At 26.1% G+C, this 16,942-nt stretch overlaps 1 protein-coding gene across 2 annotated transcripts in view; it reads right to left on the bottom strand.

Moving 5' to 3' along the window:
• LOC100212859 (clustered mitochondria protein homolog) overlaps positions 1 to 16,942 on the bottom strand; it is a 62,496-nt gene that overhangs the window by 27,048 nt on the left and 18,506 nt on the right. For both annotated transcript variants that reach the window (XM_065808071.1, XM_065808070.1), the window contains exons 5-15: positions 14,389 to 14,458; positions 11,989 to 12,079; positions 8,282 to 8,360; positions 4,024 to 4,070; positions 3,694 to 3,737; positions 3,526 to 3,585; positions 1,792 to 1,928; positions 1,616 to 1,707; positions 620 to 935; positions 433 to 473; positions 269 to 323 (exon numbers count right to left, since the gene is read on the bottom strand). In XM_065808071.1, coding sequence (XP_065664143.1) covers positions 269 to 323; positions 433 to 473; positions 620 to 935; positions 1,616 to 1,707; positions 1,792 to 1,928; positions 3,526 to 3,585; positions 3,694 to 3,737; positions 4,024 to 4,070; positions 8,282 to 8,360; positions 11,989 to 12,079; positions 14,389 to 14,458 — 1,032 coding nt within the window. The remainder of the gene's footprint in view (positions 1 to 268; positions 324 to 432; positions 474 to 619; positions 936 to 1,615; positions 1,708 to 1,791; positions 1,929 to 3,525; positions 3,586 to 3,693; positions 3,738 to 4,023; positions 4,071 to 8,281; positions 8,361 to 11,988; positions 12,080 to 14,388; positions 14,459 to 16,942) is intronic.

The following is a 16,942-nucleotide window of genomic DNA, read 5'->3' as shown; positions in this document are numbered from 1 at the left end:
TGCTTCTTTTTTTTAAATCAATAAATAATATAAAGAACTTCCACGGTGCAAAATTTTAAATTTATAATAACAAAATATGGAAACTCTATAAACAAACACAACATGCATTAAAACTTTTATAGGAGAACATTTTAATAAGTAGGCCGGGTAAATAAAAAAACAAACAAAATTCCTTTTACTCAGTAATTGGTCAGCTTCACGTGAATAAAAAAAAAGCTGAGCAACTACTCAGCTATTTGGGAGCTTTTGTTTAATAAGTTAAGATTACCTTGCATTCAAACGAAGAGCAGAGCTCTACATCTTCTCCTTTTTCATTTATTACTCTATAACAAAAATTATAAATTCAAAGCAGAAACAATAATTTATATCAACACAAAGAACTCAACCATGAGTTAAAACAAAAAAAAATCAATAAAACTGAAACAAACATACTTATGAGGTCGAATTCTCAATGATAATCCAGCTATTTTTAGCTTTAAAATAAACAAAAATATACTATTAAAGAATGCAGTAAAAAGTTTAAAAAAATAATTTCTATTTTGCCAATTGAAAAAAAAAAATTGAAAAAAAGATTAGTAATATTTAATTAAAAATAAAAACCTAATTCAATAAATAAAACCTTTTCTAGAAATTTAGGTTCAGTAGAGATTGTTTTTCCTCCATCAACACTTCCATAAACAACAGAATTTTCTTGTTCTCGTTGAAGTATACCAGGAATAATTGATTGTGCAATAATGCGGTATCCACGGTAATCAATAACCACTGTACCAAGAGTATACAATCCATCCAGATCAAGTTTATTGTACACTTCAATTCCTTTTAAATCAAGAGAAGCTGCAGCATATGCAGCAGCATCCCCTCCATATTTTTTATAATGATCCCGAGAGTCACATGCAAAACTGAAGAATATATTGTTCCATATATACATGCGCATTCTAAAATAAAACAATACCAACACAACTATAGAAAAATATTCAGCAAGGTATAACAACATTACAGGATGAAAATAAAAATAAATATTTAAAGATTTTATTATTTCTATTACATTAATTATTTTTAACCTAAATGAATGAAATTTATCACAATTTTTTTTAATTTTATTTTATTTCAAGTAATTGAAATTGCCAGATTAATCAGTGAGCAATAGGATATTGCTAATCACAAAAAAAAAAAAGTTGATTAGTAAAGTCTTTGTGAGATTTTAGCTACAATCACATAGTCAGCAAGCGCTGATCTGATATGCATTGTGGAACTTTCAAATGAATATGTGTGTGGGCTGGTCATTGAATTTTAAGCACCATAACATCTACTCAGCCATGGGGATAATAAAATATAAAAAAATAATGTACAGCAATAAAAATAATATATATAATATAACTACAATTTAATTACAATAATAATGATATCACATATTAATCTATATTTATTTATAAAGTATATTAATTGGATTTATAATTTAAGAGTTAAGCAGTTAAAATTTGATGAGAAAATATTTGTTATTCATTTAATAAATCTTGAAAATAAAAATTTTACACAAGGATTTTAAACATTGAATATTAAACACATCATAATAAAATTTCTTCATCCTCTGCAAAAGGTTGAGAAAATTGCTTACTTTACTTCTTCACCAGGATTTATTGCCATAACATTTCCATCAACTACTGCTACCGCACCCCTCGATGCAGCAGACACAAAATCACTTGTTATCTAAAATGTTATTGCTTTTAGTAATTTAATGTTATTAAGATAATGTTATTGACTTTTTTTTTTTGAAAATACCATACAGCGTACCTTATATAGAGCTCTATCTCTCAAAATTCTCTGGTGAAGTGTTTTTTTGGGAAGCTCTTTGGCTGATTGCAGCTCTTCATTCCAATCACGTAGTTGTCCAGGAATTTGTTCCTCATAGCCAATACGATTAGTCACAGCTATAAATAATCATTCTTTAAAAAAATATTATGGTCTTCTTGATTTTTAATAAAAAAATTATTGCTTTATAGTGACATAAATACATGTGAATATGTACGTATCTGTGTGTGTCCATATAAATATATATATATATATATATATATATATATATATATATATATATATATATATATATATATATATATATATATATATATATAATATATACACACACACAAACATATATATATACACATATATATATATACACACACACAAACATATATACACACACAAACATATACACACACACATATATATACATTATAGCATATTTATATAAGCATTTGCTCAATTTTTTTGCTTATCTTAATCAATATGGCTCTTTTTTTTTTTACAACAAAACAAAGAATAATGAATGAAAAGATTGCTGCTCCATGCCCAACCCTCAGTTGATGTCGCAGCACTATATATATATATATATATATATATATATATATATATATATATATATATATATATATATATATATATATATATATATATATATATATAAATTAACACACACACTATACAATATACAGTGGAATCCCATTAACTGGGACACTCAAGACTTAGCAAATGTCCTCATTACGAAAAGCTCCTGGTATGTCAGACTTTTTGAAAATGTTTGACTCGAAGAGATTTTAGACATTGAATATTGTCACACCCAGGTTTTTTTCGCAAAATGCAAAGCCTTGGCTTTGAAAATGGTTCCAGAGACAGGAATGTTTTGGTTTTGGGCGTTTAAAAGTCACATACAACATACTTTATTCTAATCCTTATTTAAAGAGATACTGACTCTTTTTTTAAAACTTTTTTTTTCAACTTTATATATATTTTTCCTTTTTTTAATTCATCCAGACAATGTTTACTTTGGAACACTATACTTTTTTGATATGAATACAGATGATTTCTTTGAGTATTTTGAACTTTTCTATAATAGGTCTTGCTTTTAGTTTTCTTTAAGCAACCTTTGACATCTTGCCTTATTAAATAGTTTAATTGAACTAAAATGAAGTATTTTTTGAAAATGGTTATTTTGTTCAATTATATTTGACACAACAAAATTTTTTAATTTTTGAACATTTGAAGTTTGATATTTTAAATATTATATTGTTGTATTATATGCACTTATATGCAATTCATAATAAAAAACAAAACAGTACAAGTTACCAAATGGTCAAACGTAACCAGGATATAAGTGATAATTAAGTTAATAGAGAAAGTTCAAGGAGAATTAAAGATCCAGCTGACTTAGTAAAAAACCGAATAATCCAGGGTACGAGTTAATGAGTTTCTACTATATTATTTTATTTTTTATTTTAATTCACTTCCTAAAGGCCACTACAGTCAAGGAGGCTACTTTAGTTGTGGTTACAACCCTCTCTCAACTCTATAACTCCGAAATACAAACTTTGATGAACAAGGCTGCTGCGTGGATAAACAAGTTGAACGTGGTACTGCCAAGGACATGACAGGGATCGAACTCAAAACTTCTCGCTTATGAGGCGAGCGCTCTACCATTACACCACTACCACATATAATAAAAATATAATTAATATGAATATTACTTACAATCTTCTGCTCTGAATGGATCTTGGTGATGCTCAAACTGTGGTGATACCCATGAAAAAACTAAAAAAAAAAAAACTGACTTCATTAATTTATCATATTATTTTTATAATTTATATTTTAAATTTTACAAAAATTTTCAAATTTCACTTAATGATTGTTTTGTATTACCTTGATGAGGGGAAGCAACAAGTTCCAGAGGATTCTTTTTTGAGCTACAAAAAAATTTAACAAAATATATAATAACTATTTATATAGTAAGTGTTGTAAAATTATCACAAATCAAATTGAAAAAACAAATGTAATAAACAATCCTCAAATAAACATCTTGTAAAAACCCAAAAAATTATTAATCAAACATCTACAAAAAAATCTTAAAGACTTGCTAATTTAACACCTATTAACAATCCCAAAAAATTATTTACATACTCAAATAACCTCAAGATAAAGAATTATATAAAGATTGATAAAATATTTTTTTAAATATAAATAATTCCAAACCTTGTCTTTTGAACAATACTGAAATTCTTTTTGAATAATGGACTCATCTAGCAAAAAAAATTAATTTTGTATTACTGAAAAATATAATTTATTCTTGTTGCGCAAATTAACAACTGATCATTATAACAATTTTATTTTAAGTTAAAACATTTTAAAAACATTTGGTGAGTTAAATGAACATGTTTTTATTTCATTTAACACTAATAAAATCAATAGTAATAACAACAAAATAATTTAGTAAAGGAAAGTGTCTAAGAAAATAGTTCTAAATATCTGCTTATGATAAGAATTTTTTATGGTTGAACTTAACAGAATAATTTTAAAATAAATTATCAAACTTTTACAATGTGAGGAGGATTAGTGATGGAAGTTAGATTTAGTTCAATTAAAATTACTCAATTAACTTTTTGATTAACTGAAATATCTGAACAAGAATGAAACAAGAATTGTGGTTAAAAGCAGTTACTAAATTCCTTGCTGTAGTTACAAGGTTGAGATGAGGTGTAAAGCATTTTCTTTAAATGTCATTGCAATTATTTTCTGTCATATCGTCTAGAGAAAATATGTGTTAACTTTTTTTAGTTCATTAATTTAAATTATTTATTGGTGCCAGACATTATTATTAGCGCTTGCTACCTTCTTAATAAAATTTATAACAAAAAAAAAAAAAAAAATTAACATAACATATGAGAATAATTAGAATAAATAATGTTATTAATTTTTAAAACTTCATTTTTTTATTGCATAATTAAATAAAACTAAGTATTATCTATCATATGAGCTAATGCAAAATTATTTTGCATATAAGCTATATCAAATGATTTCTAATGATGGCGTATTTAAAGTGCTCTTTTTAGTGGAAATTTCACTTTTACGGTCCAAGGTGCTCCAGAAATTTGAGACTTATATCTTGCCCAATATGTAAATTGTCGATATACTTTATATATTTTACCTATTGTCGGCGGATGTCAGCTGGGTCTCTAATACATGATTTTTACAAGTTTTATCTTAGGGGCAGGGGGGCTAACATTCTGGCTTTTTTTGGCGTTCCCGTCATCATCATCACAATTTTTTAGCAAAACATCTTTTTTATCACATTAAAATAAACATATAAATATTTGGAGCTTGTTTCATGTCTGGTTGTCCGAATGTCTTGAAAATAAAAAATAAAATGTTCCTGATGATTTAAATGTAACACCAATACCTATTGGAAGACCAATTAAGGCAAACTTTGATGACTACTATATTAAAACCAAAAAACATAAAGTTAGCCACTTAACTGAAATGTATTATGCTTCTGTGTTACAATTTGCTTCAAAAATTAAACGGAGAAAAGAAAATCCAATAAAAAAAACCTCAAAAAAAAGATTGTAGAATGTCTAAAGAAGAAGCTCTTTGTCTTCTTTTAGATGCTAGATTGACAAAAACTTCCTACCAAATTATTTAAAATCAAGCAGTTGAAAAGGGAGTTGATATATATCCTTCATATAATGATGTTCAGGATGCAAAACTGTTATGCTATCTTGCAGATATATCTGTCTCAGACTTTTCAGCTGAAATAAAACTGCAAGCTTTGGTGGATCATACAGCAAATAGAATATGCAAGGCATAGTAGGATGTCCTTAGCACTGAAGGCACCCCGGATAGACTTTCTCTGAGATACAAAATAGGCTTTGGTGGTGCCACAGGACAGCCCATATATAAACAAATATTGTAAGGAACAGTAACAAGAAATTTAAACAATTAGCAGGCACTTTTTATTACTTGCCTATTGCCGTTAAACTTTTGTGGCTTTTCAAATGGAAGACGGTACCCAGCTTAGCGAAATCCATGACTATCATTAACAATGTACTGTAGACCTCTGCGTTTTTAAATTTGAAAAAGATAACACAATATAATAAGACTACACTACAAAAGCTAAAAGTCCCAAATCCTATCCCAGTTTTTAATACAGCTCCAACATTCTTAAAGATCTTGTGAAGGTGTTGAGAGATGCTGGTGGTCTAGCCATGATGTTTAGAGACTGAGATATGTTGCATCAATTTTTGTGTGTTGTTTAGTATGCATGCTGTAAATATTTATCATAGAAGCTATTACACCTGATATAGCAAAAGCAAAACAGATATTAGCATTAATTTCATATCAAAGAAGTTTAGTTTGAGTTATTCATTTTAAATTCTACCATACTAGGACTCACACTAATGGTCCAGTGAGATTTCTTTAACTTATAAATGCGATTTATAAATTCTTCAAATGTGATATATTTTTTATATCATGTGATACCCTTTTTAGCAATTATGGCAGATGCAGATTTTCTGGGTTTAGGTAATAGAAAACATTTTCCAGTAACCACAAAGTCAAAAAAATCCAGATTATAGTACTTTTTATAAAATTTCAGGTAATGGAAGTCACAGGAAACAGACGCTTATTTCTATTTGAGTCTTTAAACTTGAATCTTTAATACGACCTCAAAAAAGAATGGCGGATTTTAGTATTTTAAGTAAAGAAGTAATTATTATAAAAAAAAATTTTACGTTAGTTTTCTTAAGTTATCAACAAACTTTTGCAGGATTTGTTATTCAATTAGTAAATTATAAATATAATTTCCAATTTATTGAGTAAAAAATTAGGTAAATAATTTGTTATTTAATTAGTAAATGTTATTTATATTTTTACATTATTATTATATATTATACCCTGAATTTAAAAAGTGGATTTCTTTATGCTACGTCTTAATGACAACATGTGTTCAAAGTTTTAAAGTTTAATCGTTTTAAAAAGCACAAATTTAGTTACAAATCAGTTTGTGATAATTATTATCAAGCTCAGTAGACAATTTTGTTTTGACAACTTGGCTACAGTTTTTTGACAACTTGGCTACAGTTTTTTGACAACTTGGCTACAGTTTTTTGACAACTTGGCTACAGTTTTTTGCATATTGAAATAAACCAAACTAATTTAAAAAGAAAATTAAAAATAAACAAACCATAAACTGAATTAAAAAACAAACTTTAAGAACAATAAAATAAAGAAAGAATAAACCAGAGAAAATAGAAGCATAAAACTAATATATTTTTTAATTTAAAAGCGTTTCAATTAATAGTTCAAACTAAATTTAGTATAAAAGTGTTTCAATTAATTTAAAGCTAATAATTTTTCCTATATATGTTGATTAGTTGTGTCGCTTATGAGGGGTGACTGTTATTTCAGCATTGGATTCAAATCCTATTAAACAGCTAATTTTATTTTATTTTTTTGATGTAGACATAAGAAAATATCAGAGTTTCAAATTTTTAGATAATTATTTAACTTTGAAACTTCGATTTTTTCTTAACTCTTTATAGTAAACTTTTAAATTAAAATAAAGATATACTTTTATGATTTTATTTTTCTGGTTAATTTTCTATTCATTTTATTATTAATTAAGATTTTTATTTAAGTTTAGTTTAGCATTTTTTTACTTTTATTTCTCTTTCCAGCTTATAGTTTTTTTAATTTTAAATTTTAGTTTAAGTTTACATTTGTTTATTCAGCGCTTTTTTTAAATGCGCTAACTTAAAACATGTAAGGAGCCATGGCCAAATTGTTAAAAAAAAAAAAAAAGTTATATGCATATTCATAAGGGTGATTCATATTTTATCAATTTTTGAAATTGAACTTGCAAATCGATTTATAAATTGACCATTTATGCGAAAATAAGTTTGAGCAAAAAATATATATAATTTTTAGGGTCCCTGCCAGTTAGCATGTTGAAAAAATTAAGATATGCTACCAATTTATAAAATACGGCACTGAGTTATAAAATAGGTTTTTGTAAAAAAAAAACATTTTTTTAACCAATTTCAGAAGATTCTGGAGAATAATTTCTTAATTTTTTAACATGCTTCTTTTATGTAATTAATATTTAATCCATCGTATATTATTTAAAAGATAAAAAATTTTTATAGGATAAATCTTAAGGTCCCCACCAGACGTTTAAAACACCCAACATTTTTGCCCAAAATCGAACTGGTTGGGACCCTAAAAATTATATATATTTTGCACAAACATATTTTCATATAAATGGTCAATTTACAAATCGATTCGTGAGCTCAATTTCAAAAATTGATAAAATATGAAACACCCTAGTGGTCATATAAGACGTGCGACCACACTTGTCTCCTGAGAAGGCTTGCATTATTATCATTATTGTTATTTTTATTGTTATTAATCCTATTCTGTCTAACAAACACCTAAAATTTTAGAACAACATTCTTACCAGCATTAGCAAGCCAGCTAATGTCTGTGATCTTGGAGTATCATTACTTGGTTTTGGATCAAATTTCAATTTTGTTGATCTATAAAATAGAGAGAAAAAAACTGACACTTTCAGATTGATTTGTAAACCATAAGTTTTTCGGTGCAATTTTCACCAACTTTGAAATTTTTTGAAAACGTTTTGAAATTGATGAACAAAAAAAATAAAACATTTATGTTAATTATTATTATTAATTATTATAAATAAATTTATAAACAAATTTATTAAACTATTTGTAAGTAAATTTATAAATAATTTACACTTTACTAATTATTATTAACTTATTTTTCTCCTTAAATAAAAATAATAAAAATAAAATAAAAAATAAAAAAATGTTTTTATGCTTTAAAATTTTTTAAAAAAAGGGAAGAAAGGGGGCAGCTTTGAAAAAATGAATTTTTGAAGTGTTTGTGAATTTTTAAAACTAGTATAATTAAATATTTTGTGAAAATAATATCTATGTTCAAACTGTCATTTGTCTTTCCTTAAATTTGATACAAATTGGATGATCTATATGACTGGTTTGTTTTTGAGAACTAATTGTAAACATTTTGGTATAAAGTTGTAGGATTTTCCTAACTGCGTTTTTAATAAGCAACAAGTTTTATGTTATTTATAAGATATAACAAGTCTAACGTATACAACTTCACAAAAAATATCAAAAATTGAGCTTGTCTTAATTGGAAAAATTATTGTTTAATAACAATGCTGTTGGGGCACTTTTGAACATTATGAATGGGGCACTTTTGATTCATTTTTAGATTTTCCGGACTTATAAAAATTCATTATTACAGCTAATATTCTGATTTAAAGTTAAAAATGGTTCAAAACTATAAGAAAAAGAGAGAGAAATTAAAGAGGAAGATATTAACAATGCTGTTATCCAAGTTGTAAATGGGTTTATGAAACAGATCCAAGCTGGTAATACTTATAATATAGAGCGTAATACTTTACATTACCGAATAAAGAAATATAAACAATATTTATTATGCAATACCAAGTTAGGGCTCACAACTAAGTATACTGTTTCACAAGCATTTAATAACGATGAGGAGAAGATGTTGAAAGACTAGCTTATAAAAAGCTCTAAAATAAATTATGGTTTGACATACAAATAAGCAAGGGAAATAGCATTTCAATATGCTTTGAAATTTAGCAAGTGTCCGGCTATACTGAGAGAAAATAAACAAGCTGGTATAGAGTGATTAAAAGGTTTCATGAAACGTCACAACGAACTTTCACTTCATAAACCTGAAAATACAAGTTTGTCTTGTTCAACAAGTTTTAATCAGCACAATTTAAATCGATTTTTTGACAACTACAAAAAGATTTTAAAAAAACATAATTTTACTTCTGATTTATAATATTGATGAAACCAACATAATGACAGTACTGCAATCGCCTATTATAGAACAACGTGGAATAAAAGAAGTGAGACAGTGTGTGTCTGCTGAATGTGGGCAGCTAATTACTATGTGTGTTATATTGGAAATGCCATCTGAAATTTCATTCCATCTGTGTTTTTATTTCCCAGAGCAAGGTTTCATGATACCATGATAACTATTTCTTTCTATAACAATGACTTCCTATGTGCTGGAGTAACTAATCGTTCTCACATGGAAACATTTAGTATATCTTTGAGGATCTTCATAAAGTTGCTAAAGATTAAGTTTCTAGCACATCTGATGGCATAATTGTTAAAAAACAAGATGATATGATTGATGGCCAAAAAGAAAAAATTATTTCCGATTTGTTAACTAAACGAAACCAGCCCTATGAACGGAAATTGCCGAAAAACAAATTTATAAGTGCATTGCATCATTCCCAAACACACCCAACAAAACATATATATGCTCAACAGGCGTGTGGAAAATTAAATGAGCGAACCACAAACAACCGTTCAAAAACAAAAAACTTAAAAATTCAACCACGCTTTTTAAAATATCTATGGGATAAAACAGATAAGTTAAAAACAACACTGAATTTAAAATGATCCATCATAAAAAGCACCCCGCCTACAACAACATAATTAAAAAATGCCTATTACGCTTATACGAAAAACTAATCATTTTATTGTATAAAAATCCCAAAGAATTATTAAACAAAAAAAAAAGCGAACTAGTATCCAAGTGTTGCCATGAGAACAAATTTTTGCTGGATAAACACAAACCAAAAGATTAGATTTTTCTAACGCATTTTTTTCTTGTAAAGTATTATTTTTCAGATTTTTTACCTGATGATTGCATCTAACATCAAACTTAGTTGCAAAAAAAAAAAAAAAAATGGAGTTTTATTTATAATATATATATATATATATATATATATATATATATATATATATATATATATATATATAAATATATATATATATATATATATATATATATATATATATATATATATATATATATATATATATATATATATATATATATATATATATATATATATATATATGTACACAACAAACAATGCCTAACCTAACCAAATATAGGGTTGGGTAATTGATGAACAATACCTTTACTGTTTTAATTGTTTTGATGACAAAGTTACAAAAAAAACTTGTATTTCCAAAAAACTATTTGGATATCTGCAATAATAAAATTTTTAAAGAAATAACAGGAATTCTGGAATTCCAGAAAAGATAATCTCTGTTATTAATGAAACTTATTTAAAACAATTGTATGGATATTTGTTTATATCTGTGATTATTTTTAAGTTTACATACATAATGTATATATTTTTTGTTTTAAAGAATGCTAAATATAAGAATATTTTTTTATAGAGCGCAAAAGACAAATAAAATTGAGATTTTTTTGGTACTTTCCTAAATATAATAAATATATAAAAAGACGTTAATCACCTACACATTTTAAATCTTTTCTATTTTTATGTAAAAAAGGTCAAATTTGTTCTAGTTTTATCTAGGCCATTTATCACTACAACATTTTTTTTCTATTGAAATGATACTTTCCAAATTTTTATAATTAATTATTTACAGAGATATTTGACAAACTCTTTAACTTAAATAAATTTTGATAATTTACATATGGATAAAGGTACTTTTGTTATTTTTTGAATTTGGATTTTGATAGCTAAACTGATACAATGTCGACTATTCTATATCAATTAGAACCTCTTAAAAAAAGACAAAGAAAACCAAAGTGGATAAAAAAATGAAATAGCTGACACACAATGTATCAGCTATGAAAATTATATAAATATAAACAAGTAAAATATGCTAATTTTAATTGTTAAAGTGTCGAATTTTTTAATTTATTATTTGGCAAGTGTTTTACATATATTTAATAGGTTTTACTCTTTTAAAAGCATAGCATTAGAAGGGAATAGCCTTAGACAACAGTTGTTTAAAGAATATAGTAATTAACTTTATTTAAGTAGAAAATTTATGAACTGTTTGAATGTAAGTATATAGAGAATTTATGAACTGACTATGTAATGTGTTTAATGCGCATTACTATTATTCTAATAACAATTTATCTTATCTGTTTATACTTTGGCATTGTCAAAGGACTCACCAGCACTTTCTTATTTCAATGGTATCAGGAGTTTTTTTAATAGCTTGACACAATATTAACAGCTGCCGCATGCATATGAGAACATAAAATAATATATATATATAATTTGCTTAAATATCAGGTACTTACTTGTTTACAAAAAAACCAGTAGAAGAAGATGTTATATAATGTATACAATCAACATCTTCAAGCAATGTAACCTCCAGATAAAGTAAATCTCCTGAAAAAACAAACTTTATTTTTTTAATTATTCAACACATACAAACAAAGAAAGGGTAGAAATTTTGTTCAACAAATTTTACGTAAACAAACCAAAAATATGTTGTAAACATGTACACACACACATACACACACACAGTGCTTTCAAAAAAATAGATGCATTACGACTTTGTTACTTAAAGCTAATTTAAAGAATCATATAATAAAAAACTAAAAAACCAAAAAATGTGATTATCAATAATAAAAACTGATATTTCAAAATTAGCCCAACAAAAATAAACATCTAAACATGATAACAAAAATAAACAATTTAAAAACCAAAAGATCATTACACAATATGCAAAAAAACATTCAATTAATTTTTTGAATGAGATAGCATTGTTCTTAATCTTTACACCTGTCTTTAAACCAATATTTGCATTTTTAACTCCGTTTTTTCTTTTTTTATAATTACATTCAACTGCATAAAAGACTTTTCAAAGAACTATAAAAAAACCCTTTTTTTTAATATTTAAAATATCTTCAACATGCTTTTTTGCAAGCTACACATATTTTTTGCACCCATTTAAGAACATAGTTAAAAATTTTTGTAGGAACTCTTCAAATGGTTTTTACCTCAGGCTACTTGTAGATTTTTTTGCCCAATAAGATTTAATATGACTCAAACCTGGTAATTGAGTCGGCCAGGGAAATACACCTGCTTTGCTTTCTTTTCTCCATGCTTTGGCTATATAGGCTGTGTGAACAGATGCCATACCTAGTTGAAACTACCACCATTTATTTCAATCAATCAGCATGTCTACTACTGAAACCATGCTTTTTTCTAGCATCTCTATCGCCTATTCTGGTAAAAAGCAGCCCCAAATACCAACAATTTCACTGCCTCCTTGCAACTTGTACAACAAAGTTGGGAAACAAGCCACAGTCGATTCCTTTGACTTGTTGCTGACATGGTTGGTATTGACATAACTGTGTTTTTCGAAGACAATATAACTAAAACATTTTTTTTTTTACATGCCAAGTTAGCATTTGTTTCTTTATTGGTAGATTTTGGTAGATCATAAATTTTTTGTTTTCAATTCATACATTTTTTAGATTTAAATCTTTTAACAAGAACTTTGCTTTTTAAAATTATTTCTTCAGTTACTTTTTTTACTGAAAATTACTTGCTTCCACTTTTCCAAAGACCATCCAATCCTAATCTTGTGAGCTAATCTCTGACCCCTTTCTAGCAGCTGCATATACACCAACATTTTTCCAGAGAAAAATGTTTACCTAAATTTGGTAACAGATGTCTTCATAGTTTTGATTCAATTTTTTGGTAAGTTTACAAAAACATAACCTAGGATTGACTTATAGTTATCGAAATATAGGACTGTTTTTGTGCTACATGGCTTTTTAAAACCTCTGGATTCTGCATGACATTGGATACCACCTAATGTTTTAAATGTTTTTAGTTCAGTTAAATGTTTTGTGACTCAACTATAAAACTTTTAAACTCCTTACTAATCTTAATTTGAAATTTCTGATGCTATTGATCATAGAGCATTCATACCATTTTTCAGAATCAGCTTATTATTTATCACTTCATTGCTTCGCTTACTGTTTATCGACCCATTTCTGTGTATTTTAACTTTTAGATCTTAACAAAATCTTTGGCAAGTTTGGTTACTTTTTTATGGGTTATTTTTATTGAAAAACAAATAAAATAAAAAAAAGCAAACATTCTAAAATTGCTGGACATATTAATGCAGTTAACCCTAATAATTACATATCTAAGCTATCATAAATCATTGAAAGATGTTAACTAAAAATGCCTCTTAGTATAATGTACCTGAGATGTATTAATAAATATGTTCTTGATTGAGCAGGTAAAAAAAATCAATGATTTGTAAATAAATCTTATGATTTGCAAAATGTTTTTTAAAGCAACAAAATTATCAAAATATTGAGCATTCAAATGAGCTAAAGTTGCAGATGAGCAAAAATATTTTATGTTTTTGCTTTGTTTGTGTTCATGTTTATGTTTTTTGTTGGCAAAAGAGTAATCTTAATCTTCTTAATTTAACTGACAATACAGAACATTTAAAACTAAATTTTCAAAGAGGTGTTAAACCCCCAGTAAGAACACTTAACTATTCAAAGCTACTAGTAAGAATTTAATGGTTCACAACAACTGTAACAATTGTATATTAACTTATATTTTAGGTTTTAAAGACCAAAGCTATGGATGATGCACTATTGGTACTATAATACACTTTGTGTATAAATAAAAAAATATCATGGATTAAAAACAGCATAGATAATTACCTGCCAGTTTGCGATATCCAGGAGGAGGATTCCATGATGAATAACGAAGATCTGTTAAACAAGCAGGCAGCTTTAAAAAAAAATCACAAATAACTGATAGTTTTAAAAATATAATTTCTATTACTTGTTATCCTGGATCTAATGTTATGATGTTATGAAGTAATGATGTCATGTTATGATGAATGAATAAATGATATAATATAATATAATGAAATAAATATAATGAAGGAATGATGTAATGTAATAATGTAATGGAGGAATGGTGTAACATTATAATGAATGATGTAGTAGTAAGTCATTAACAGAACTAAACACTTTTAAATTTTTTTCTGCCAAAAAAAACAAATTGTAACGATTTTTCATGCTAACTTTGCATGAAAATAAAAAAATTATTTGCTTTTTTTCATGGTTTCATGGCAACAACTCATTAATAAAAGAATATCAATTATCTTGACATTTTAATTCAAATAAAAAATATTCAAATAAAAAATAATTCTTTAAAATAATTTTTTTATAAATACAACAGAATTTTTATTATTTTATAATATTCTATATTTTCAATTTTTATTCAATTTACATTATTGTTCTAAATTTATGTTTATGCTGTAAACTTTTCCACTAAGTTTCCTAAATGCTTTTCAACTCATTAAAATATTTTACTAAAATATTAAAATAGTGTTTTTCTTATCATATCTTTATAGCTTATATTAAAATAAAAGTAATATATGAACAATTACAAAACATATATGAACAACAATAAAAACACACATAAAGTGTGCTTTTGTTGTTGTTGTTGATGTTAGTAAATTGACTCCTAAGCTGCAAGCAATTACTAATCAGGTTGGGAGAAACAGAAAACAAGTAAGTTTAGGAGCAAAAAAGCAGTTAATAGAAGACTTTTAAAACTGTAAATCATAAGAATCAGGGAATCCGGCAGGAGAGAATTCCAAAGCACTGATGTTTATGGAAAAAAACTAGACGAATAAAAGTTTTTTGAACATAAAGGAGTTACAGTAAAAACATACAACTTAGCTAAATGATGAGTCATATGACATTGAGTTTTGGTTTATGGAACAAGTAATGCTAGCTTGTTTGAGCACCAACCATGGTACTATTTGTATAAAAGAGAAAGTGATGCAACATTAGGATGATGGGACAGATGCTCTAGTTTAGCAATAGAACTTTTCTGTTATAAAAAACATTAGAACAAGATAATTGAATTTTTATTAAATCTTAGTAGTCAAAAATCTTACTCTATTCCATAGAGTAAGATTTTAGACTTTTAAGTTTTTAGACTCAAGATGAGATATTAGAATTTTTTTAAATTGAAGTGTTCATAATTAAACCTAATCACAACTAAACTTGTTTATAAGCTTCTACTTATGAAATTTTTAAGTGAGTTTTCTTCATATTGAACACTCAATAGCAATTTTAAAAAATATTGTAATTTCTTATTTTTTGTCCTTTAGCACAAGCCATTAGTTGCTCAATTGTCAGATACAATGGTAAAAGTTTAAAAGTTTTTTGGCAAAAAAATAAATAAATTGAATTTATACATAGTGTATAGCTTGAGTTCATTCTGACTAAAACACTTGAAATTATCTGCATAACCAACCTGAATAGTAGCAACATCTGATCATGGATTCATGGATTCACAACTGTTTTATTTAAAATGTGTACCAAAGGAGTTTAAAACCTGATGAATCTGAAAATATTAGTCTTGTATTTCTCAAAACAATAGAACATAGTTGATTTTAAGATCCACAAAATGCACTAATTAATGACAATAAAAAAGAATAATGACAAATTTAGCTCTAGAATAAATCTGACTGATAGAAAAAACTTTTGGCTTTGATTATCTTAAAGATAATACCATTACATATTATATTAAAAGATTATATATCTACGTTACAAACTAATTCAGCCTCATTTTTAGCTTTATATTTTTGTTGAGGAGTTATTGATGTTTTGATTTTTCAATTTTTCTAAAGAAATTTTGTAAAAAAATAAATTAGCAAATGCATTTTGACTAAATACAATTATATTTGTTTATAAACTAAATTAGAATCAGTAGATTTAAAAAAGCAGTATGTGTGTAATTTGATTTTTCTTATCAATAAAAATAAGAAGCACTCATAAGGAACGATTGGATATTGCAAATACCATACTTTGAACATGTAATTTGTACCACTTGTCCATCAAAGGTAAAAAAAAAATGTATTTAATATACCTTTAATTATCTTTGAAAAACATTTAATTGATAAACTTAAATCGATTTTTTATTTGTGTGGAATCATTGAAAAACCATTTTCTATTTTATTTTGGACTCGCAATTTCCTTTTAATGCCTTTAATAAAACACATATAACAAAATAAGAAAAATGGAATAAATGCATATGTTGCTACTATGTTTAGATAGGCACAAGACTACACAGTGATGAAGAATTTTCTTTAATTCATGACTTTTTTTTTTTTTTTTTTAAATCATTTTTAGTTGCAAATTTTTAAAAATGATTATTTAAGAAATATTCATTAATAAAAAATTTAACATATTT

The sequence above is a fragment of the Hydra vulgaris genome, chromosome 10, assembly GCF_038396675.1.
Source record: "Hydra vulgaris chromosome 10, alternate assembly HydraT2T_AEP".
In the NCBI taxonomy this organism is placed as follows: domain Eukaryota; kingdom Metazoa; phylum Cnidaria; class Hydrozoa; order Anthoathecata; family Hydridae; genus Hydra; species Hydra vulgaris.
Note: the sequence above shows the minus strand (reverse complement) of the source record. Positions and strands in the feature narration are given on the sequence as shown.